The 24501-nt window shown below is 38.6% G+C and overlaps 1 protein-coding gene across 1 annotated transcript in view; it reads right to left on the bottom strand.

Moving 5' to 3' along the window:
• Positions 1-24232, bottom strand: part of LOC107718832 (intersectin-1-like) — a gene marked incomplete at its 5' end in the record, with an annotated part of 28868 nt that extends 4636 nt beyond the window's left edge. Inside the window, 27 exon segments of the mRNA XM_016526070.1 lie at positions 3644-3835; positions 4349-4472; positions 5377-5498; positions 5734-5779; positions 5953-6119; positions 6219-6301; positions 6625-6830; positions 6918-7042; positions 7045-7363; positions 8117-8131; positions 8978-9099; positions 9244-9455; positions 9548-9657; positions 13280-13419; positions 14268-14355; positions 14664-14804; positions 16301-16450; positions 16530-16792; positions 17645-17754; positions 17925-18062; positions 19025-19088; positions 19492-19601; positions 19948-20005; positions 20100-20288; positions 20622-20782; positions 22152-22215; positions 24124-24232. Coding sequence (XP_016381556.1) covers positions 3644-3835; positions 4349-4472; positions 5377-5498; positions 5734-5779; positions 5953-6119; positions 6219-6301; positions 6625-6830; positions 6918-7042; positions 7045-7363; positions 8117-8131; positions 8978-9099; positions 9244-9455; positions 9548-9657; positions 13280-13419; positions 14268-14355; positions 14664-14804; positions 16301-16450; positions 16530-16792; positions 17645-17754; positions 17925-18062; positions 19025-19088; positions 19492-19601; positions 19948-20005; positions 20100-20288; positions 20622-20782; positions 22152-22215; positions 24124-24232 — 3628 coding nt within the window.
• Positions 24233-24501: the final 269 nt, after the last annotated feature.

The following is a 24501-nucleotide window of genomic DNA, read 5'->3' as shown; positions in this document are numbered from 1 at the left end:
ATTAAAAAAAAAAGATTAATAATTCATACGTACATAAATTCAGTTGTATTTTAAGCAGGCAACAATCAAGCACTTACAACAAACTTGTATTACTTTGGTAAGAATAATACTGGAAATTAAAGCTGAATGTTTTTTTCTCTTTGCATTAAGTAAGGAATAGTATATGATTATTACAAAATAAAGGGCCTGTCATGAAGCTTATTACACTTATCAAATAAATAACTGGACATGCAACATTGATTTGAGTTGAACTTACTTTATTATGTGAGAAGAAAGAGATGACGGAGTGATACGAGGCATAACTAGCAGTTATTGTAGGAATACGCTCAACTATACAAAAATATTTGACCGCAGAATGCTGCGATTGCCCAATCAGAATCAGTTATTCCAGACAGCTGTTTAAAAAAGCAACCTAAACGTTCATTCACTTCTATAGAATATGCATGCAGGCATATTCCTCATGCAATACTGATTTTATGCCATACATGTGAATCTTGAATTAAACATTATTGTGCATTCAAAACCATTATGCGTGTGATAGTGACACAATCACTTCATCTGGTAGCAGATTGAAAATAAATAAATAAAGCCAGTCTGCAGTTGCCATGAAGTTCTTTAATGGTTACACATTTTTTATAAAGGTGGTATGACACTTTGTTTAAAGCTAGGAATTGTTGTATATAGTTGAGTTTTTAAATGTACATTCATTTTATTTTGATAAAATGCTTTAATAGTCAAGTACAACGGTTAATGTTTTGGACATTTTGGTGAGATATTCAGAACGAATGCATTGTATTACAGAGTATTGCAAATACTCAAATGGGAAGGAAGCAGTTGTGCTTCTGTAGTCTGAGGATGATTTTCAAAATAAAACAAAACAAAACAAAAAACCTTGCAAGAGACGGTCCATCCAGCCAATAATAAATCAGCAACCTCAAATACTGTGGAACCAATAAAGAACCACACAGACATGATGTCATGTCTTGTTTCTCAGTATTAAAATTACAACATTGTTGTGAGGCAGAATAAAAAAAAAAAAAAATTTAGTTCATGTGTTGTCAGTACAATACTGTAGGAGTACAAATTAATGCCATGCTTTGATTGCTTTCTAACAAGCAGGAAAAAAAAAAACACACTGGATGATCTAATGGTCTCTTGTTCTGATATTTAAAAGAAAATTCCAGTCTTTCATGTTTCACTTGTAAACGTCTATTTAGTCATAAGCATTTGTGAATAGAAGGGTAAGCTTATGTTCAATACATTAATGCTGTTTAGGGTTTTATTCAAAGCATGACATCTCAATTTCATAAAATTTGCGCTTTCTAAATGCTCTCTACTCACTACTTGAACTTTCATATTTTTGTTTTCCGGTAAAGGGCGGTATACATACTGAAGTGGATTTTTTTTTAAACACTATGCATAACAATTTTTGATCATTATAAAAATAGTGAGCTGTTATATCAAGAACACCTTGAAATCTAGTGTTCTCAAAATCAACATAAAAAACAATTGAAAATTCAATCAACATGACAGAATGATGACAGCAAACGATTGAGAATACAAAACAAAAGCATTCATCCATCTATATGGGAAAGACAATTATATAAGAAATGAACCCTCTGAAAGTCTAATCATGTAAGGACACCCTTAACGAGTACGTCACTTCCAGCAACATTTTATACATGTACGCACTTTGACTATCACTGTACCATTATCCTTAAGTGGCAGTTGTGCAGTTTTTTTTGGTTTGCAACACCAATTCTCAACCCCATCACACAAACACAACAAAACAAACAATCAAAAAAAAATCAAAAATCAAACAAGAGACTAGCAAGCACACGAACACAAATCAATTAATCCACGGTTTTGGTATGAACATGTAACAAACAATGACACAGAGAGGCATGTGACTGGACCGGATGAACTGAGATGTCCATCCTGTCCGTCAAATTGACTGACAGCACCTGTGTGTACTGGAAAGGGTGGGGAGGGGGGGGGGTATTGTTCTGAATGACACACAATAGTATTCTACATGAAGTCCACATATCCGACCATTTGGGACTCTTGACATGGTATATACTCGTTTTAGAGATCACTTGACTTGTTTTAGACACACTTTGGCATCCAAATTTCCATTGGTCGGATATGATGTACACATCACAATGTCTCAATTCCACATATTAGAGCCTTGATGAGTTTGCAATGACACTAGTAAGCATGTCAAAGTTATGACACATGTTTGAAACTGCACCCCATTACGTCATGACTCATGAATAGTGGGTCATTCTGTGGTGCTATGGTCTAATGAGAAATCCGGGGGCGGGGCTTGGAGGGGCGAAAAAAAGCATGCATTAGTCGGAATTTAACACTGAATGGAACCATTTTGATTGGTTGCTTCATAACAGCTTTTTTACCTACAGGCTTTGGGGTGAGATCATAGAAAGCCACAAAAGGACCCACTATCCAGCACTTTTTGTTTAGTGTTTCAATTCATTGTACAAATTCAGTGTGAATGATTAATTTCATGAATTTGTAAAAGAAAAAAGGGAAGAGATCCTTCAAATATTAGGCATTCTTGTTTATTTAATTGCTTTAATGCGGAGGATGCTGGCTGGCAATTTTGCCGGGGGGCAGTCACATGATCAATGCTCCATCTCCCATCATCCCGCTGGGCACGGTTTAAAGGATAGTGGGTCGCTTTGAGGACTTTCAAGGCTGAGTGGGATATGGGCAACATAAGAGTCCTAGAAAGAGGAAAACACAGCACATAAGCCAAAAAAAAAGAAAAAGAAAAAAAATCTAAATAAAAAAAAAAGGAAAGAAAATAAAAACCACAATGTGCAAAATCTTTACGAGCTAGGAGAACTAAATGAAATCTGGAAGACACTTTTCACAGGACGCCACAATGACAAGGACACCGGCATGCAGGCAGAAGGAGAAAGAGAGATGGGAGTCTACTTAAAGGGGTCGTATGATGCTGGATGCAACAAATGCCTTCGTTTATAATGGGTTTTATTGGTTTTGTCTCGTCGTGCCGGGAGTAGGCATCACAATATGGTAAGGGGCTAAACATTTCCGTCACACGCTTGAGGTATTTGGCCAATCACAACGCACTGGATAGCTGGCCAATCAGCGTACACCTCACTTTTCAGATCGATGAGCTGTGTAAAAATCGACGTGTTTCAGAAAGGCGGGGCATAGAGGAGCAACAATAATGTACATTATGTGGAAAATAATGTGTTTTTTTAACCTTAAACTGCATAAACACATTGCATTACACCAAATACACAAAATAATGTTCTTTTTAGCAACGTCATATGACCCCTTTAATGCTCTACAACACGAGGTGAGAGGTTGCTTGGAAACAGGAAGAGGAGGGGCTTCAGTGTGGACATCGGACGCTCTATAACTCACCACATCGTGAGGAGGACATAACTAAAACTAAATTTAAGAAGGTCCTCAAAGATTTGAAAGAAATGACTGCATTGGCACAGTCCATTTAACTGGATGTTACTGGTGACGCTTCAAGCCAATTGTCTCTCAAAGGGATTTCAGAATTTAATTGTTATCTCTAATTTCTTTGAGCAGGATAGAGAGCGGTTCAGTGTGAGTGTGTATAAAATACAGAATGTTCTGGACTCACATTGTTGGCAGGGGTCTGTGTCGGTGGTCAGCTTGACGTAGTTTGATGGGAAAAGGCCAATAGAACCATTCAGCTCTCCCTTCCACCAATCAGGATCCTCTCTGCTCAAAACATTGATGATTTGGCCCTTCCCGAAAGGCAGCTCATCATCGTTCTGAGCCGTGTAATCGTACATGCCAATCACCTGGCACACTATGAAGGGGAAACACAAATGCACATGTAAAATATAAGATAGCTTGTGTTTTTATGCAATGACCTTGTACAACTGTAGTACATTATTTTCACATTTTGATAATATTTTCAACATTTAAAAACAACAGAAATGCAATTGTTTTTATTTTCATATACTTTTCAACTACTGACAAATTCCAGAATCTCTATTTCAATATTTATTCCAGAATAATATAATAAAATTATTCCTGATTACTGGAGTGTTTGCTCCGCTATTTGGTAGACTGCCTTTATTTATCATCCATGAGGACATGCAAATAATATGAAAAACTGAGTTGTTGATGGTGTGAAGGTAGCTTACTAATGTACAGCACTGTACAAGTAACCTAGCCTGTTCTAAATGACAAGAGGCAACATGCTCAAACTTGACATAATTAAACATTGCCTTAAACGTTTTAATTATAAAAAGTACAAAAGACAACATTTCATCTGTGTCAAGAGAAACCACTTTCTTGCACAATAAGTTACCTGTACCTGCATTGGGTGTTGGCAGCTTGGGTGGGTTGGGCTCTGTGGGTGTGGTCTTACTGGTGCTGGGGCTCAATAATTTCACATAATTAGCTGGAAACCAGCCAATCTGACGCTTCTTTCCTCTTGCCTGGAGAGAGCAACAGCAGTGGGCCATTAAAATAAATCTGAAGTAAAAATTTAGCATACAGTCTAATTTATAAGGAACAGCGATATCTCACAGGTATCACCTAGACTTGTGCCGGTATTCGGTAATGCGATATATCACGGTAATGAATATGCACGATATTGTTATATGTCTTCTAAATACCGTGAATAATTATATATTACAAATTATTCAGAATTTTTAATGCATTTTAAGAATACTTTTCCCATCAACTGGTCAAAATGCGCAACACGCTGTATGCTGCGTGAAAGACGCCTGTGCACTCTGATGTAAACAAGCGCGGACCAGAAGCACATGGCGGAACATGTGAGAGACGCTCTGGATGAAAGCACACTTTCACTCTCTGACAGCAGATGGCGCTAAACTGCAGAAATGATAATAAAAATAATATAATAATTCATTTAAATGCAATGATTTAAACAGCCATTCAGATTTGTGTATTTGCTATGATGTTCATCACAGAGCCAAATACTTAAATATTTAGACTTAATAGGCTATTTATTTTCAAACTTTTTTTACATTTTAATCTGGACTATATACTGTATTATGGCAGCACTTAAAAAGAAAGCAACAACTAAATTTCAATACCGTGATAATACCGCATACCGTGATAAAAGCATTAGCAATTAATCGCAACATGAAAATTTGATACCGGCATATCCCTAGTATCACCATATCATATCATTCCACAAGCACTGATGTAAAATAAATTAAATGAAGTAAATCTGAGCACAAGTAAGCAGATTTAACATTACAATGCACCAAATAGGCGTTGCTTCTATAACTACAGATTCTATTAAATGTTTAAGGTTTGTGCTATTGTAGTAGAAAGTGTGGGTGTATTTAACAGCATGTGTGTTATTCAGACCTGAAGTTCTCCTTCCCACCACCCTCCTGGGTTTTTCTTGCGAATGAGAATGAGCTGGCCAGGTGCTAAGGTGAGCTGCTCTTCCCCGGTGGCTGTGTAAGGAGCAATCACCTGGGCAATCTCTGAACACAGAAGAAAAACACAGGTAAAAGGAGAAAAAAGCAGGAATACAGGGCCGCTCTCTAATAAAATGCTGTTATGGTATAATTTTGGTCTCTGAGTTCAGTTATAAAGGCCACAAAACTGCAGCTTAAAATTATTTTTTTTTGCTAAAATTCTCTCAAACACAGGCAACCATAAAAGTCCTATGGTACATGTTTTATGAGAGCGTTATAGCATGAGGACATCAGCACCCACCTGGTTTCTTCCCTAAACTTCCCATTTTTCCAGCAGATCCCAAACCCTAGGAAAAGGTGGAAAGAATGCTATTGTTATACTGATTTTATTGGTTGAATATATATCCTTATTTGACTACAATAACAACTTTTTGCATGCAACTGTATTTGTATCGAAAGTATTGCGTTATAAAAAAAAGTTCAAACAATTCAAGCTCTGTTTAACATTGCAAGTAGTTACCTCAGATTCTTTAGGTTTGACATAATTTGAGGGGAAGACTCCGGTCTTCCCGCCCACAGTGCCGGTCCACCAATCTCCTTCTTTTTTTGTGACCGTGATGACATCCCCTTGCTGGAAGGTCAAGTCACCCTGCTCACTGCTTTCATATGTATACATGGCCACATACTCTGTGATCAGACAGAATCACACAGACTTTCAGATACAAAATGATTAAGAAGAGAGAGGGAGGCACACATGATCCATCGAGCTGTCGCTGGTATTCTGACCTTCTCCAAGATCTGTGGGTTTGTTTGGAGATGGGCTGGGTCTCTTAACACTGGGAGGGCTGTCCGAAGAGCCAGACTCAATACTGAAACAGAACAGCAGCATTCAAAAGTCAAAATCACAGTCTGGATGAAACGCCTAACTGTGTGTTCAACATCACTTTTTGTAATAAAATTAGTATTTCATAATGGGGTCATAATTGTTGCGTTTATTATTATGTTAAGCTCGAAAAGTGAAAACATTTATTACAATATATTACAAATATAGTATTATTAGAAATCTGTGCTATTTTGCACAGATGCACTGACAGAAAACTAAAATTTTAATTTTAATATGCTAACATCCAATACAAATCACTAATATTAACCAATAACTAATATGTTAATGATATATCGCCAAGATACACACCTCATAGATTTCCGGACGGGCCCAGAGATGAGTTTGACGTAAGATTTGGGGAACCATCCTCTCTGCCCTTGAACCTCCCCAAACCACCACATATCCTGCTGCTCCAGTACGGTGATCACGTCATTCTTGTTAAAGTTTAGGTGATTGTCTTTCTTGGCTCTCCATGGATACAAAGCCTGCGCCTGCAGACCCTCCACCTTTTCACCCTGAAAACAAGACAGCAGCAAGAGTTTTCAAAAAAAAAATAAAAAAAAAATACGATCAGCAGTAATACACTGTCACGATCCCAGTACCTAACCATAACTTCCATCTAATGAAATGATGAACAATGCCATGATTCTTTTCATATGTTCATGTAATTCCTGAAAGAAAGAGGCCTTATAGTCTTTAAAGCTTTTTTTATTGGACAAATTACTTACGTAGTGCTGAAATCTGCCCAGTTACTGGATGTTGAGGAAGAGGAGGAGGCGGGGCCTGGAGGGGCAGGGGTTGAGGAGGGCGGGGCTATTGATGCAGACTCTGTGGAGACTGGCTGCATGGGTGTGGCTGTGGTCGATGAAGAAGCGGATGACATATGGGAACCCAATTTAGGGGTGGAACTAGAAGCAGCGCTAGCCCTCAGACTAAGAGGAACTTCAGAATCTGGAATCTTCTCTGCATAATTGGCAGGGAACCAGCCAGTCTTCCCTTTAATCTCTCCTCCTAACCATCCAGGTTCACCTGTCTGAGACTCATCCACCTGAAAAGAGAAACACAACAGAAAACAAATGAGAAACATAACTGGGTGATAAAGAATCACAGGGAACCTCAGCATCTTTATATACATTAGAGAAACACATAAACTGGAATGCACAGAGCACAGTGGCTGTATGTGTTCTGTGCAGTGAGCGGCAGAGAAGCAGCGCATTCAGTTGGCCGCACCGCAGCCGTCTCGTCAATAAATGAGTATATAATAGCGTTTCCTAGCACCGGTCGCTTACTGATTGTTTGGAATTATAAATGAGTGTAGTTCATATTACATGCACGTTTTTTTTTTTTTTAGATTGTTACTCAGATGCAGGCAGTGAGGCATTCTAAGTCAATATACTGCAGTATTTCCTCTCTCAATCAGTAGAAAATATGGTTAACACCCAGTCATGCATGAAAAAAAAAATACACCGTCATATACCGTGAAACCGGTATAATTTTTAAAAATACCGTGATATAAATTTTTGGTCATACCGCCCAGCACTAGATGACACAAAGGACTCATTTTGTTGATTTAATACAGGAAAATGAATAAATGGTCATTGCATCCCAGAGGCATCATTGACATCTCTATGAGTGATCTAATGGCAAACACTGCAAAGCCTCTGAAATCTTGCGATCTCTGAAATATTATGATCTCTGTCCAGGGTCTGTTTGAGCTCAGTGACAGATGAACAAAACAAAGAACATCAAAGACAAAGTAGAAATAAAAAAAAGTGCATGAGAAGCAGAAACCTCGACTTACCCACTCTCCCTTCACCTTCAGGCAGAGTGAGCAAAGAGAGGACAGAGGCAGGGTCAGAGGTCAGTAAATGTACACACTAACAGCACACATATATTCTCTCTCACACAAGGCAGAGACAATCACACACTCTCCGGCAAGAACACAACAGAACTATGGCTGTTGATTTAACATGTTAACTTGGTGCAACAAATTTTCAAACAAATAACGTTAAAATTATTAAAGCATTTAATGCACCCGCTCTGGCCCAGACCTAGACGTCATCTTATATTACATGCAATATATATTTCATTCTAAAGCTACTTTTTGTAACGTCTGTTCAATGCATTTCTCATTTAACACAATAACAGTTTTTTCTTTTTGGGGTACTTTCTCAGCCAAAATTGATGTGTGATTAATTTGCGATTAATTATATTAATCAGCACATCATGTAATTAACCTAGTTTAAAACTTCAATGGCAGCCCTAATCAGAAAATATAAGCACACACTATAGGGCTGAAACTATTCTTCAAACAGTAAATAACAGAGTAATTATATGCAAAATAAAATAAAATAATTGTGGATTACTATTGCCTTAAATCTTCTAGATACACTACCATTCAAAAGTTTGGGTTTGTAAGATTTTCTAATTGTTTTTGAAAGAAGTAATTTACACACACCAAATATTATTACAATTTAAATGAACTGTTTTCTATTTTAAATTTTTTTTTATTTATTCCCGTCATGGCAAAGCTAAATTTCAAGCAGCCATTACTCCAGTCTTCAGTTTCACATGATCCTTCAGAAATCATTTTAATATGCCGAGTTGCTGTTTCTTTTGCCAATTTGAAACATTTCTTATTAAGATGTTAAAAATTGCTTACCATCACTATATCTCCAGGATGGATGGTGATCTCATCATTACTGCGGGCCTCAAAGGGATACAGTACTCTATAGTAGACCACCTTTACCTTCTCCTGACTAAAGCCAGACACTGGAATCTTATCTATAACACAAACACAAAAGTTATATTGAGTTACGCCATTTAGGGTGAGCTTAACAGGTCTCAATATGGATAAACAAACAAAAAGCAGCTGCGAAAACAATCCAATTCATGTCTGTCTGGTTCAACAATCTTCTTTTGTCTCACCTGCCATAGACCAGGGGGACTGAGCCTGTAGTTTCCTTGATTGCGGATGCTGTGGGAAGAGTTTGGAGAGGTTATCCTGTACTTCGGCTCTGCTGTGGTTCTCCTCTTCACTCACTTGGCTTATCCAAGCCTGAGACGCAGGAGGAGTGGGCGCTTTACCCAGCCCATCATCTCTCCATGCAGGAGACACGCCATCTTCTGTCCCTGACAACCTGAAGGAAAGTAAGGGACAAAATGAATGCCAGTTAGAAAAATCTAATTAGTTTTTCCCCACAAAGAATAGCCATGGAAGGACATAAAATACCTAGACTCTTGCAATTCTGTGGACTTCCGGTCATGTGACGGCTGGGTGATGTCAGCCTCAAGCTCCTTTTGTTTCTGCCTCTGTTGTTTGTTGTGGATTTCTCTCAGCTCCTGCAATGCATGATGGGATATTGGAGGACAGGTAAGGGGGAGTATAGGGGGCAACGGGGCTCTGTTTGCGCTCTCTCTCTCCCTCTCGCTCTCTCTCACACACACACACACACACAGATACGTTCAAAGCTGTGCCCTGCAAGTGCTGTCTGGACAATCTGTTCGAAGTCTCAGTCACATAGTCTCTATTTGTTTTTTATACCAATTCATATTTCTGACTACAGCTCATAGGTCACCATCTAAAAATACTGAAAATCTCAAAAGATTCTACTGTCTATTCCCGACTATTTCATACTCTCTGCTATTATTATTTAAAATAGAAAATTTAAAAACAGTACACAGCATACACTTTGTGTGCTTGACTGTATGAATCATGTAACCATTTATAATGTTAATAAATGGTTGGCAAATGGCTCACCAATGTAACAATTGACTGACAGTTTTAATACTGTATGTGGAAATCGTACACGTGCATGGTACATGGTGCAAACTGCATAGCGATTGCGTTCATGATGGCAGGCTGCAATGCCTGCTGGGTAAGGTCACATGAACCACAGAAGTCAGAAGAGAGGAAACGACAGACTGCGTTTCAGCAGACCAATGGAAACACTGCTGCTTATGTAATGCCAGACAATTCCACCAATAAGCAAGCTCTTTGGGATCACCATTAGGATTTGGTAATGGAGTCGTGTTAATTTTTTTTTTAGATATTAAAATGTCAGATCTGTTGATAGCATATACTTATTACTGAGAGTATGTTTCCCTGGTCTGGGATCTCTTATCGAAGCTACATTTCTGTTAAATGTTGAATGTCACATAAGCACAATTTGCACATCGAATTACACAATCACGAAAGATCACTGCAAGCGTTTTGGTAATAGACAGACTCTAGAAAGACAGAGAGAGTTAGCCATTCAAGTGTATAACACACATACGTGAAGGTTTAGAATAGCTACAACGCTGCCTTTGATGGGCTTCTCAAAGGGAGCTGGAGGAGGTACAGTGAGACACACGAGCAGGGGACGTGTTGTAGGGGGAAATCAAAGGTTTGGGGAAGAGGGAGGGATGACCTGGCAGTAGAAGTGTATATGCTTCAAACAGGCCAGCAGTGCTGCGAGACAGTCCAACAGCACCTCGTCCACAGAGCTCCCTGACTGCAAGAGACACAGAGCCACCCATATGGTGAGGGGTCAAAGGTCACACCACCATCATCATCGTTATCATCATCATTTTGTTTGCACTCTATGCTGATGTGTACTCAGCTCTACACAATGCAGAGCCTCTTAAGCTTATTTATCTTATGTACAGAGCGAAACAAACGGGCCAGACACGACATCTGAACCAAAGCAGAGCAGCGAAGCCTTTGCTTTGTTAATTAATGTGAGCTACAGGCTTAAAAAAATCTCCAAAACTATTATTTCAGGAATATTATTCATCAGGGCTCAACAATAAAGATGGACCCATGTCACAAGGTCAGTATGAGAGACTTGAAAATGCAATGCTCAATAATATAACACAAAAAATACAGCAAGACCCAACGCATAGACCAAAGAGGTCTGTCTGGTGCATATCCAAACAACCAAGAGCGCATCCTACATTTACACACACCTTTAAACTCTGCTGTCATCATGACACCTACAGTAGCCCACATCTTGGTTTTCAGCCGCACCAGGATTCCACTTTTTTTTTTTTTGCATTTAATATGGCTGATTTTGTGGCTGTAATTTCCAGAATTTTGGGGAATATGTAAACTAGATGTAAGTCATACATGACAGAAAAAAAAATGCAGAAAGCTTGTTTATTTTTGTTCTGACACTAACTTGTATAGGAAGTTATTTTTGTTTTTTTTTATTCTGTTCTTAAAATTAAGAAAGAAATTGCACGCAATAACACAAAGATACAAATGAAATATTAGGCTGCTGTAACTTTAAGACCTAATGCACAGATCCAATACACATTCGGTTTTCTCCCAACTATTTATATTTACTTAACTGACCATGTTTACAGGAATTCTCAGTAAGAGGGGCATTTTGACATCACTTTGTGTATTTCACTATTCAAGCGTGTGTGACAGCTGGCTTTCTTTGTGTCAGTCAGTGCACAAGTACCGCATTATACTTTGAGGCTTATTGTGTTTTTGTACATCAAGTACACCCCATGTTTTATTTTCTCATTTGGACATGTTTCTTTATCACACTAATGTGTCAATAACTGTAAGTAGTACTGTGATTTTGTGGAATCGCTAAAAACCAAAGGAACTGGTTTTCCAATTAATCGGCGGCCCAGCAATCAACACAGAATCCAACACTTGGTCAGAAAAGAAACATTTCAGATAATAATATTTTGTTTCCTGCAATTGATATGTTTTCTAAATACATTTACACTGTATTTTCAATCGGCTTAAAATGATCTTTTCAAATCAAATAATTTTAAAAAATAAATTATTATTATCATTATTAGGAGTTTTGTAGTATTTTGAGTTTGTTCATCCTAAATGAAAATATGACAAGGGCAGGTAAAAATCTTAGGTGATAAAAAATAAAAAATAAAAATCCTTATTGTAGAGCCCTTTTGATGGCTTAGTAAAGGGAAGTAGTCAAGACAAGACAACTGGAAGTGTGCTACTCTAACTCCCCTCATATAGGGCAACAGAGAGCATAGTGCTGCGAGAGTAGAGGGTAATAGTTTGGTAGTAGGTTTCTGGGGGTTAACAGCATTATCAGGTTGTCTACCTGTCGCCCACTCTGCTCTTCATTAAGAAGATCCGATTGCAGGTTCTCCATCCTAGCAGCGTGGGTCTGATAGAACAGCCCCAAGGACTGTACCACCACGAAGGGTAAAGCGGGGTAAAGCACGGTCAAGCCAGAACAACGAGGGCCAACCAAGCCGTATAAACATGGTGGAGGGAGGAGAGTTGAGAGGGAGTCAGCCAGGATGAACGGAGGATGAGGGGCGGGGTGACAGAGTGAGCAGCAGGCAGATACAGTGAGAGAGGAACAAGAGTTTGTGTGATGCAGTGAAAATACTTCTACTTTATCACACACTTTCTTTCTCTTATTCTGAAGGCACATTAAGACAAAATTAAGAGTGTTCTGTTGGTTTTATCATATACACTGGGTGGAAGTCAATGATGTCTCAGAATACACTCTCTCTTACTTCCTCTTTCATTCACACAAACACAGAGGGCCCAAAATGAACACTGCCCCAACTTTCAATGGTAAATGACTTCAGCAATTTTACCACCATTTTTTCTTACTAGCTATGAAACAGCTGTTTGAATTTATTTTATATGTATATCATCTAAAGTATTTAGATGATAGTTAAAATCAACCAAAAGGTTATTGAATCATTATCATCATAATTACAGAAAATTCATTTAAATTATGTATTATGTTGCAGCTCTAATAAACTGGTAAGTTATTTAAATTGTATTTATTTACCTAAGCCAATTTTACTTAAATGTTGCACAAATGTTAATTTTGCTCCCTGCACACACACAATGCAAAACATAAAAGTACAAAAAAATGCCAAGTAACTACAAAAATAACACTACTGAAGACAAAATGGTCTGTCTGTTTGTGTAAGAATGTGTGTTTGTATAGGTCTTTCAGAGATTCAGTACCTTCAGCTGTGTGTTGAAGGCATCTATCTCCAATAGTTTAGAACGTGTTTCCATCTCCACAGCGTCCAGCTGCTCTCTCAGCTGCTGTTTGGTGGATTCCTTCATTTCAATGGCCCTCTGAAGACTAGACAGAGAGTCTCCTACAAAGCAGAAACAATCAGACAACAATCAAAGAGCATTCCTGAGAGATCAACATCCTTGTGAATCATTCTGCAAAGCGATTTATTTTTCCCCCTTTTACACTGATGTAAACAAAAGGAAGCTTTAATCATCAAAATGGTCTAAAACTGCGCTTATTTCAACAGTTCAATGAGCAAAACAAACAGGAATACTGTTCAAATAATGCTTAGTTCACCAATCTGATCATTTAGTTCTTGACTGTTTTCATGCCTCTGCGACCTAAGGTGTTGATTTTGTGTTCAATCAGCTCAACTGTCATTTGTAAAATTGTTCCTGCAGTACCAAATATGACCAGTCAGCAGCAACTTCTACAGATTACAGTTATTATAGATCATTGTTTGTTTAGATGTTACTAAGGCTTTATGTGGGCGTGTTGAGGGCGAGAACTCTGAACACACCTTGATTTGAGTGTCCTGAATTTCAACCGGTTTGTGAAACAAAGACGTGTTGGGCTGATCATCAATTTTATTCCCAGCAATTTTATAGAAACTTGGACAAACTTTGAAATAATAATGACCAGAAGACAGAACCCTACATTCCACCACCGAACAGTTTAATTAAAAAATTTTTTCGGCATCCATGAATTCCAACAATATTTAGTTTTTTAGTATAACACTGACAAAGACACAAGGTACCACAGTAAGTACTAATGGCAGCTGTTTACCACATTAATTAGGTAACCACATAAGATGAGTAGATCCCAACTGTTGAAATGGACTCTGGTTTGCACCAAAACGTCTAGTGTGATAATATCTAACCAGAAAACTAGCCTGGATCTTTAAAGTGGTGTAGAGGAAAGGGTTCTTACTGTGCAGACTGTTCTGCTGAACCTGCTTCAGCTGGTCATTCAGACACTGTTTGTCAGGAATCAACCGACTCAACCACTGCTGAGACTCCTGATGGAGACAAAAGAGAGAAAACACATAAAATATTCGGATTACTTTGAAACACTTATGTACAGAGCAACTTAAAACTGATATCTTTTTGTGTATAATTGCAATTAAACAAGATATGTATAGTCTAAAGCACTCGTCTCTGTCCATGAGGGGTTTAAAATCCCTCGTCTCTTCCACACACTCAAAAAACACCCCAAACCAGGGAGGAGAGACTGATTCAAATGATGTGAATTCGGAAAGGATGCTGATGATGCCTCTGTATGAGGCAAGTGAGAAGAAAGAAGAGAGAAATGAGAAGAAGTGCACACCTGCAGCTGCTGTTGCAGGCTAGTGATCTCAGCAATGCGGAGCTCTCGCGTCTTATTGGTGCTCTCGATCTCGTGCCTCTGAGCCGAGAGACGGAAACGAATGTCCTGCAGTTTACCCTCCAACTGTGACTTCTTATCATTCTAGAGAAGAGCCAAAAAGAACAACAGATGTCAAACTACTAAACTCAGCATCAGATTAACTTTAATCATCAAAATGGTCTAAAACTGCACTTGTAACAACAGTTCAATGAGCAAAACAAACAGGAATACTAATCAAATAATGCTTAATTCACCAATCTGATCATTTAGTTCTTGACTGTTTTCATGCCTCTGCGACCTAAGGTGCTGATTTCGTGTTCAATCAGCTCAACTGTCGTTTGTAAAATTGTTCCTGCAGTACCAAATATGACCAGTCAGCAACTCCTTCTACAGATTACAGTGATTATAGAGAGACGGAAACGAATGTCCCGCAGTTTACCCTCCAACTGTGAATTCTTATCATTCTAGAGAAGAGCCAAAAAGAACAACAGATGTCAAACTACTAAACTCAGCATCAGATTAACTTTGGTTTAATATGCATATGGGGCCACTCAAACAGATTGCAATTCTGTTTGGTGTTGCTGATGGGTTTGTTTATGTATTTGTTCAACATTTTATTCCTAAAAACATGGTTGTATTTTCTGATTTATGTAGTGATAAAAAGAGATATCCAAAATCCCCTCGGTTTATACCTTTAACTCTTTCCCCGCCAGCATTTTTGAAAAAAGTTGCCAGCCACCGCCAGCGATTTTGATGATTTTAACTAAAATTTGATGGCCTCCAGTATATTTTGCTGTATGAATATTTGAATATGCAATACACCAAAATAAAGATCAGAGCCTCTACTTTTAAACAAAAAAAATGTTGTTTAAAAAAAAGTTTTATTCTAGCTTAAAGCATTCTTTTTTTTTTATCAACACTTGAATATAGGTAGGTTTCATAAAAAATGCATCATTTTGAGCAAAAAGGTGAAAATATCACATTTTTATCAAAAACTACATCTGGATAATATTCAGTACGATTATCAAAGCATAAATCCAGTAAATCGCTTCCATCAATACCTCCAAAGCTTGCACAGACATAAACCACTTTGTGGATCAACATTTTACTCTGTAACATTATGCAGTTTTCATTTATATGCTGTCTATTGCTGATGATCGCATTATTTTTTTATATGCAGCTGTTTACATAAGAGATCGCTAGTTTCTCCGTCCTGTTCACGTGTGTTTTTGTTCGGGAGGTTTTGTACTCGTTCAGAAGATGCGTAATAGTGCCTCCGAGTGTATAACAGTGAAAACACGAAAAGCCGTAAAAACTCGTCTTTGGCGGGGAAGCGTTTTCTTGTAAAAGACGAGATAACTCATCAATGGCGGGGAAAGAGTTAATTTAATGTGCCAACAAAATTAAACAAGAATTTTGAACCTGGTTTTATTCAGCGTTCAGATTTCTGTTCTGGTAATGTATGCAAATGAGTGCATATTTAATTAGACAAACTCATATCTAGATAGACAAAAGTCATATCTACTAGTTAACATTTTTACCCTATTCAACTGGAGTGTCTTGCCTTAAAACATTAAAGTGTAGAAAAGTGCACGTACCAGGGCCTCCAGTTCAAACTCAAGTGTTTTCTTGCGTGCTTTGAGCAGGACGATGTTCTCCTGCTCTCTGTTTCTCTGGGTGAGCAGTTCCTGTCTGCGTGTTCTCTCCCACTCTAACTGCCGCTGACGCTCCAGCTCCCGCTTAGCAGCCTTCACACACAACACACACTCAAGAGGTTACAGATGATGCTGATAGTGTTTAACATGCACTGAGAATTTTTTAACTTACCTCTCTTTTCTCGATCTCCTTGCGTCTCTCCTCCTCCCTCTGTCGCTCCAGCTCTCTCTGTCTCTCCAGTTGTCTGTCCAGCTCCTGCTGTCTGCGTCTCTCCTGCTCCAGTCGTTCTCTCTCCTTCCTCTCTTGCTCCTCTTTCTCCAGGGCCGCCAGTCGCTCCTGCTCTTTCCTCTGCTGCTCCAGCAATGCCTGCCGACGTTTCTCCAGCTCCAGGTTTCCACGCTCAAAGTTCTCTCGTTTCTTATCCTCGAATGTGACTGAGGGGAAGAACGGAAACAATTACTAGCATGAACGTGTTTTTGGTGATACACTTGATCACATTAAAAGCCATATGTAACAGTGATTGTATTGAGATCACTGAAACCAGTTTCAAAGGTCGTCACGACAGGTTCTGACCATATTCAATGAAAATATTACCGCATTTTGTTAAACAAATATGGAAGTAATATGTAAAAGGTTGCACTACACATAAAACATTAATTGTCATTTTGTCAGGCTGGGCTTTCAATTTTCCATCATGCTCTACTTTTATTATGTCTTATGATCTGGTCAATTAAAAGAACAATATCTCACTAATAATTCCACTGAACTACACTTGCAATTTCTCATTTGTATCCCCAGACCTTCACTCACATTTCTCTCAGGGAGCTTTAAAACTTCTTTTACCCATTTTCTCCACTTCCATTGTCTATTAGCATTATATACAGAGGGTATGTTTCTTAAGTATGTAAAAGTAACCATAGAGATTCTCTGGTATTCTATAAGCCAAAATGAGGGAATGCACTTTGAATTAGCCATTAATGTTTTTTAAAAATTGGTAAATGGAGGAACATTTATAATTAATGTAGCCTTTGTGGTAATATGCAAGTGGCGTTTTCCATTTTGTATGGGTAAGTGGTATCAGATCTCACAACGAATTGCACTGCAAGATGTAAATGCAAGTTAAATAGCTAAATCCAGTTAAAGACTATCCAGATAAAAATGCATTAATGCCAGAAGCAAAGGGGGCCTTTTTCATGTCTATACTTGTCATCTGATCCACAAATATTTTATCAGTGAGTCAGCTGAGTTTCCATGAAACTGATTAGGATTTACTCTTGTCCTCTGACCTGCAAGTTTTTTCTCTGCCTCTTTTTCCTCCTCCTCCAGCTCATCCTGAGACCGTAGGTCTGTCGAGTGTATACTGGTCACAGACACTCCACTACCAGAACGCACTCTCCTACACAAACAGGAAAGAATTAAGTCCTATAAATGTAACCATTTGCATCTTTAGAATAAAAGTTCTCTTAACTCTAACTTTCAACTAAATTGGCAGATAATTCCAAGGCATGAAAGATGATCATTGACAAAGTATATATATAGTTGTGTGCCATCAGTGGGGTCACTCACCTGAATGTCGGAGGTATGAGGTCAGGAGGCAGTAAAGGCGGAAGAGGCAGACCGGACATGGCCATGTCAATTAAGTGCATGGCCAGAATAAACTCTTCTGCAGTCAACTTTCCATCCTGGTCTATATCTGACAGGTTCCTATATAGATAAACAAGTGGATGTTATTATTGTTATAAGGAGTCAAAACAGCTATTTATCTTGCCTTTCCACATGACACCACATCACTCAAGATCCGGTGTTAAAGTGCCCCTATTATGCCATTTTGTTTTGGGAGCCACCTACAATAGGTTTACATGCTTGCAGGGTAAAAAAAAAAACGATTTTGTTTTCTCAAAATATGCATTTAATATCACCTCATTTTCCAACGATTCTCAAACGATTTGTTCGAAGCAGTTCTAAGATTCGGTCTCTATAAACACATCATTTCTGTGAGCCTACTCTGCTCTGATTGGTCAGATGGCCCAGTCTGTTGTGATTGATCTACCTTGTACAGTGTGTGTGTCACAAACGATACGCCCATTGCCATAGTTCCGTATTTTGAAAGCTCGATAGAAAATATAAACACATATTATTTATCATACTTACAAGATGTTATTTAGTGGAGCCAGTTGGTCCAAATAAACTGGGTACAGAGTCATCTTTGAAGAGCAGTGTTTTGTGAATGCTGCGTTGAACATAGGTGGGCATTATGCAGATGTGTTACCTTGTGACATGTAGCTGTCACGGAAGTGGGATTCGAATTACTGACGACTCGCTTAGGCTGCTCAGAGTCAATTATTTCTTTTGGGAGACAACTTTATTTATCGTGCACTTTTGGCTTTACTACTTTGCAGATCGTTTACATTCACATACAGCTACATTACAAACTGAACGAAAGGCAATATTCGAAATGGCATAATAGGGGCACTTTAAACATAGGCAATACAAAAATCCCAAGAACAGCATGTTAAAAGATATCAAAACAGCAGTCGGACGTACTCATAACAATATCCAGATACCAATCCTCATGTTTACACTGATTCATATCTCAGAACTCTGAGATTTGTTTGAGTTTTAAATGTGAGAGAGAGACACGGTAAAAAAAAGTTTTGGATCCGCACCAGATGGTTGCCAGCTGGGTCTGCGGTAGACTGGACTGCATTAGAATAGTTCTGGCTTGTGGACCTGAAGCAGAAAAGAAAGAGAAAGAGAGAGAGAGAGGAAACAGAAGTGAAAGAAAGAGTTGAGTATGTTGAGTCAGCAACCTCTGTTTCCTCTAAGCTGTACTGAGTAACCACTGTCACTCATCACAAGAGCTTTGAGCTCTACAAACACACTGAATTAAAAACTAGATTCTTATAAAGAAAATATGAATGGTAATAAATGCACATGAAAATAGTTTTAAATCAAACTTGAAAATACAAAACTATAATAACCTTGTTAAAATTTACAGCTATGCAGCATTTAAATTTGATATTTAAATTAGATGAGGGTGAGGCTACCCAGAGCTGAGCAACAAAACATAATACAAAGTGTTTCACTGCCTGATGTTTGTTATGTGTCATGCTTTGTGTGACAGACACCACACCTGTGAGATAACCACTCATCATTTTGTCATGGCTGTTGAAGAGTTGGCGGTACTTGAGCCGAGAGGACTGAGACACGGCCCAGTCAGTGGGCGGAGGAGCAGCCGGAGCACTAAAGAGACAATGTGTGTGTTTAAGTGGCAACATTCTGCTCATTTACAAGTTCAACATTTTATTTTTGGGGACTGCTAGAATACATTTACACGATTTACAGTTCAAAAAACACGATTTTTCCCAAACTGTACATTGGTCCAGCACCGCTTTTCACCCTCTGGCTGAAACACTGTTTTAGTTCCTGTCTTTGTGACGTAGCTAAATGATGGAAATAATGGCAGGACTACAAACAAGGCATTTCAGGCAAGTGTTTTTCTGCACACTAAAGGAAAGGTAAAAGCAAAATAGGTGGTTTTTAACATCTATAAAATTTCTGCGAATAGAGTGTGCATGTGTGTGCGTACCTGGGTGCCTCTACAGACTGGCCCTTCTGTAGCTTGATACTGGAACGATTGAACGAAGCTGACAGACAGAGACAAACACCCATAAATTATTGTGCCAAAGTAAACAAACTGTATAAGCTGGTCTGGGTAGTGTGAGCGTGTGTTTACATTACCTGGATGTGAGAATCCACTCATGGGTTGTACCATAGCGGGCGCTCCATTAGCAAGAGATGGTACCGCTGGGGTCACTGATGCTACCAGTGGTGGAGACACGCCTACTCCCGGCACTCCTGGGGGCAGAGGGGGCAGGGGCATGGGTGGCACCGCTGGCAGGCCTGGCATTCCCCCCATACTAGTCATCCCTGCAGACACCGATCAAAGAAATAATGAACAGATTTAATAGATTAATAATAATTAAAACAACAATTAAAACAAATAAATGGTGAGACAGATAAGGTATGCTTGATGTACTGAATTTAATTTATTTTAATTATAACATTATATAAGAGACTTTAAATCTCTGAGGGACTTTACTGAACCACAATCCTAAAAAAAGCCCTGAACAAGGGGTCTGTTAGAAGAGTGGTCTAGTGTTGGACAATGGGGGGCCTTCGACAATGGTCTTGGTCTAAGACTTCATCTGTGTCCTGATATGTAACATGTCATTCAAGCCATCAGAATGAGAGTGTTCTTACCAAAAGAGGGCTGCGGGGGTATGGAGAGGGGTGGCTGCTTCATGGAGGTGGGCAGTGAAGGAGGGAGGGGGTGACCCTGCAGCTTCAATTTAATCAGCTTCATTGCGATGGAAAATTCATGCATGTCCATCTTCCCATCGTTGTTCACGTCGGCCAGGGCCCTGCAAAACATGGACAGAGTATCTTTTTCAGTGACGGACAACATGTTAACTTTATCATTCAGGATTTGCAACCTGCTACACAATCGGTTTTCATAGACACAGCAGCCTGAACAATTTTGAATGTTAAAAAAAATTACGTAAATAATGTAACAATGCTACAGTAATTGGTTAACTGTAAGTTCATGTTTTTTGGTTAATTTATGGTTTTAGGAAGCAAAAACTATGAACTACCTAATAATTTACAGTGAAAAGCAGTAAAAGGAAATTCTCAGAAGCTCCTGCATGACACATCACATATGATTGTGTTCTTATTTTTGTTATCAGTGTTATCATTAAGGCAGTGGTTCTTAACTGGTTTGGCCATGGGACCCCACATCAAGCTGCGACCCAATTTTTTAGGATATATATATATATATATATATATATACAAAAAACTTTAACTGTCTCAATTATCAAGCCGTTTTGATTTTCTGAGCAGTATGACATCATATTGCTCAAGCCCCGCCCACGGCCACTGACGGACTGTCCCATATTAGCATATTCACGCCCTCAGCCAGTTGTACGTTGTCGGCCATTTTCTCCGCGCTCAAGCAGCTGTAATGATAACAATGTCTCGTAAGCGATGCAGGTGTTTTGTAGTTGGATGTAAAAATAAACATAAGAGACTCCCGACATCAGAGCCACTGAGAACGCAGTGGATTAGTTTAGTTTTTTTATGGTAAAGCGCCACCAAATACACCTAAATTCATTTATGTCTGTGCAAATCATTTTACTCCAGACTGCTTTCTGAATGAGGGAGAATGCAAGGCAGGTTTTACGAAAAAGTTAAAACTCAAGGATGGATCAGTACCCACTGTTCGTGATTCAGCTGCACCTCCAGAAGAAGTAAGTCTCACACTTTATATTTCTTATGATTATTTGCAAATCGCCTTTCCTCTTCCATGGAAGAGAGGGGTGGGGTGAGCAGAGCTCATTATCATGTAAAGAGACATGCACCGAAACGGGTCGCTGTGAACAGAGCAGTTTTACATGACCATTGAGGAATTTTAAACAAAGTATGTTACAAACATTTCATGAAGACCCTAAAGAATCATACCAACTTGTGGAAAATGGGCATCCGATGCCCCTTTAAGGAAATATATGGTTATAAGTTGTAAAATATACAGGCCTCTGGCAATACTGGAAACACTGTCATCAGTATTTTTTTATAATGAATTTCTGGCAACAACAGATGCAAGTTTTTTTTACTGTAAATGTAATGGAATTTTTTTTTAGTGTACGCTAATTACTGAACAGAAGCACATTTTGGATTATAAATGAAAGTAGTGGTCTGGATTATAATTGAATATGTGTTATAGGAATTGTGTACCATATCTGGGCGAGGATGGGGGCAGGTAAACCTGACAGCAGAAAGAAATTTCTTGCCTGGTCACCTAAAGACAGAGAGAAACGGGAGGAAATTAATATGCATAAATGTATAAATATACACATGGTATGATAGATACAAACAAAACAGAACGGTTTATGTCCCCACAACTCAAAATGAATGTGGCGTTCAAAGAGTTTTATGACATTAAAATGATGTAATTGTTTTAGTATGCTAGTAAAACATTGATAACATAATTAAGAGTTACATAAACCATCTTGTCAACGAACATGCACAGGGTTTATTGACTGCACTTGAGTGACATTGGCCTCTGGGGCGAGTGATTTGCCAGCTACAGCTTGAGCAAGAAAGGAAAGCCGAGTCAGTGTGTTCATATGTTATCTAACCTATCAAACCGATTTCCTTCTGTTATGACAGCTATACTGCTAAACACAAAAATGCATGTAAAGCAGCCAACTACAGTTTTTCTTTTCTTTTAAATTTTTTTTAAACATTGATTATAATGATTGATTATACCACAATCTTAGACCAGTGTCAACTAATAATGCCACAGCAGACCAGATAAGCTATACTGCCCCTTTTACAACCTACCAAACAACACACAAAGCAATGCGAGATGTGAGTTTGAGCCTCTGCCATGTTAAAAGCAAAAAAAAAACAAAACACTTAAAGACCTTTTCACCTTCCTCTTAACAGTTTTCAGCTTGATAAAAGGTAGCTATCTTCCTCTGTGCGCACACACAGAACGCCTTTATACCCTCAGTGCCAAAAACAGACTCCCTCTCCATGCCTGCCTGACTGTGAGCCACTCAATGCTTCAGCCGTCCTTCAGTCGACACAAAGAGGCTCTTTCAGATCCACTGGTCAACAGGAAACCCACAAGTACCATCTCTTCAGGAGATGTCCAAAGTCCAGCTGGGACAAGCTGGTTTTACTGTTTGCGTCTTGTGATTTTGATTAGCCCTTTGGAGGTTAATTTCACATCTATCTATGATCGTACAATGAGATCATGAAATGTTTTTGTGTACTTTGAACATTTCTTTCAATGTAATGTATGAAAAGTTTAGCTAGTTCCAGAATCATCTTCAGACTTGCAAAATGTCTGTAAAGAGAGTCCAGGGAGAAAGATGGCTTTCTATAACAGGAACCAACATGTCAAAGCTTCAACTAAAGATTAGAATCAAACAGCATCAGCAAAGATAACAGAGAAATTACTTTTTCTATGTCACATGGGAATCAACATGCCACACCCTGATCGGTTTCCTTCTGTATTTTTCTCAGTGATTCTATTAACATAACATGCTGTCAACTCACAACTGAAACGTTCACTGCATGCTTACAGGGAATCAGAATCTGAATTCTAAAACCATCTGCATTGAGCAAACGTTTACACAAGCATTAGATGTTTGTTTTTTGACTAATGTAAAGGTGGAACGGTTTTACTCTGGGTCAGTGGCAAAGCCAGAATTTGTCTGTTTCGGTGGAGGAGGTGCTGAGACTGACAATAACACTTATCAGACTGTGTTTCTTATTGTATACAGTATGAGTAAGACAGATGTGAGTCTGACTGAAGGCCACGCAAGTAAATATCCACCCATTCACAGGCAGAAAACAGGAAGTGATATGGTTTTAATAAACTGTCATGAAGAATATCCATGGCATTTTTATTAGCATGGTGGGAAAGAGGTGTCTGCTTTTCTTTTTCAGTTTTCACTTAATTTGCTCCATCTCTCTGGGTCTTTGATTCCTACAGAGACATAATAGGCCTAAAAATGTCTGACTACCAGAGATGTATGACTGACTGCACTGCTGGTGGTCATTTTCAGTTGCACAGAACTCAAGGGATTTATTCTTGCATTTCAGACAACATTAAACTCCAAAGGGTTTTTAGCAAACATCAGCACTAATGAGCGTTCTGTACTTTTCTCATAGCAAGAAAACCAGTCATGATTACCTGTGATGAAGCCAGCAGGTGTGGGGGTCAAACTGTGGAACTGCTGGTCATGTTTGGCTCTCTCGTCCACAGATATTACCCATGTATCCGACCCCCCTGCAGAGAGAGAGAGAAGATATCAGACGAACAGCAGCATAATACTTTAATGTTTTTAACCTGCTAACATTTTTATCAAACGGACAGAACACAGCTACAGATAAATCAACTCTTACTGATGTTTGATTGCGTAAAAACATCACTGAGAAATATGTAGTCAAACTGTTGTGTTGATCAAATTAATCATCTAATTAATCAGATAGATAAAAAAATCCAAACTTGAATAATTGTTCAACAATTATCATTTTAAAACTGCTTAAATTTTAATCCATTATTTAAAAA

This window comes from Sinocyclocheilus rhinocerous, unplaced genomic scaffold (assembly GCF_001515625.1).
Source record: "Sinocyclocheilus rhinocerous isolate Xijiao unplaced genomic scaffold, SAMN03320098_v1.1 scaffold1334, whole genome shotgun sequence".
Taxonomy (NCBI): Eukaryota; Metazoa; Chordata; class Actinopteri; order Cypriniformes; family Cyprinidae; genus Sinocyclocheilus; species Sinocyclocheilus rhinocerous.
The sequence above is the reverse complement of the archived record's forward strand: the minus strand, read 5'-3'. Positions and strand labels throughout refer to the sequence as shown.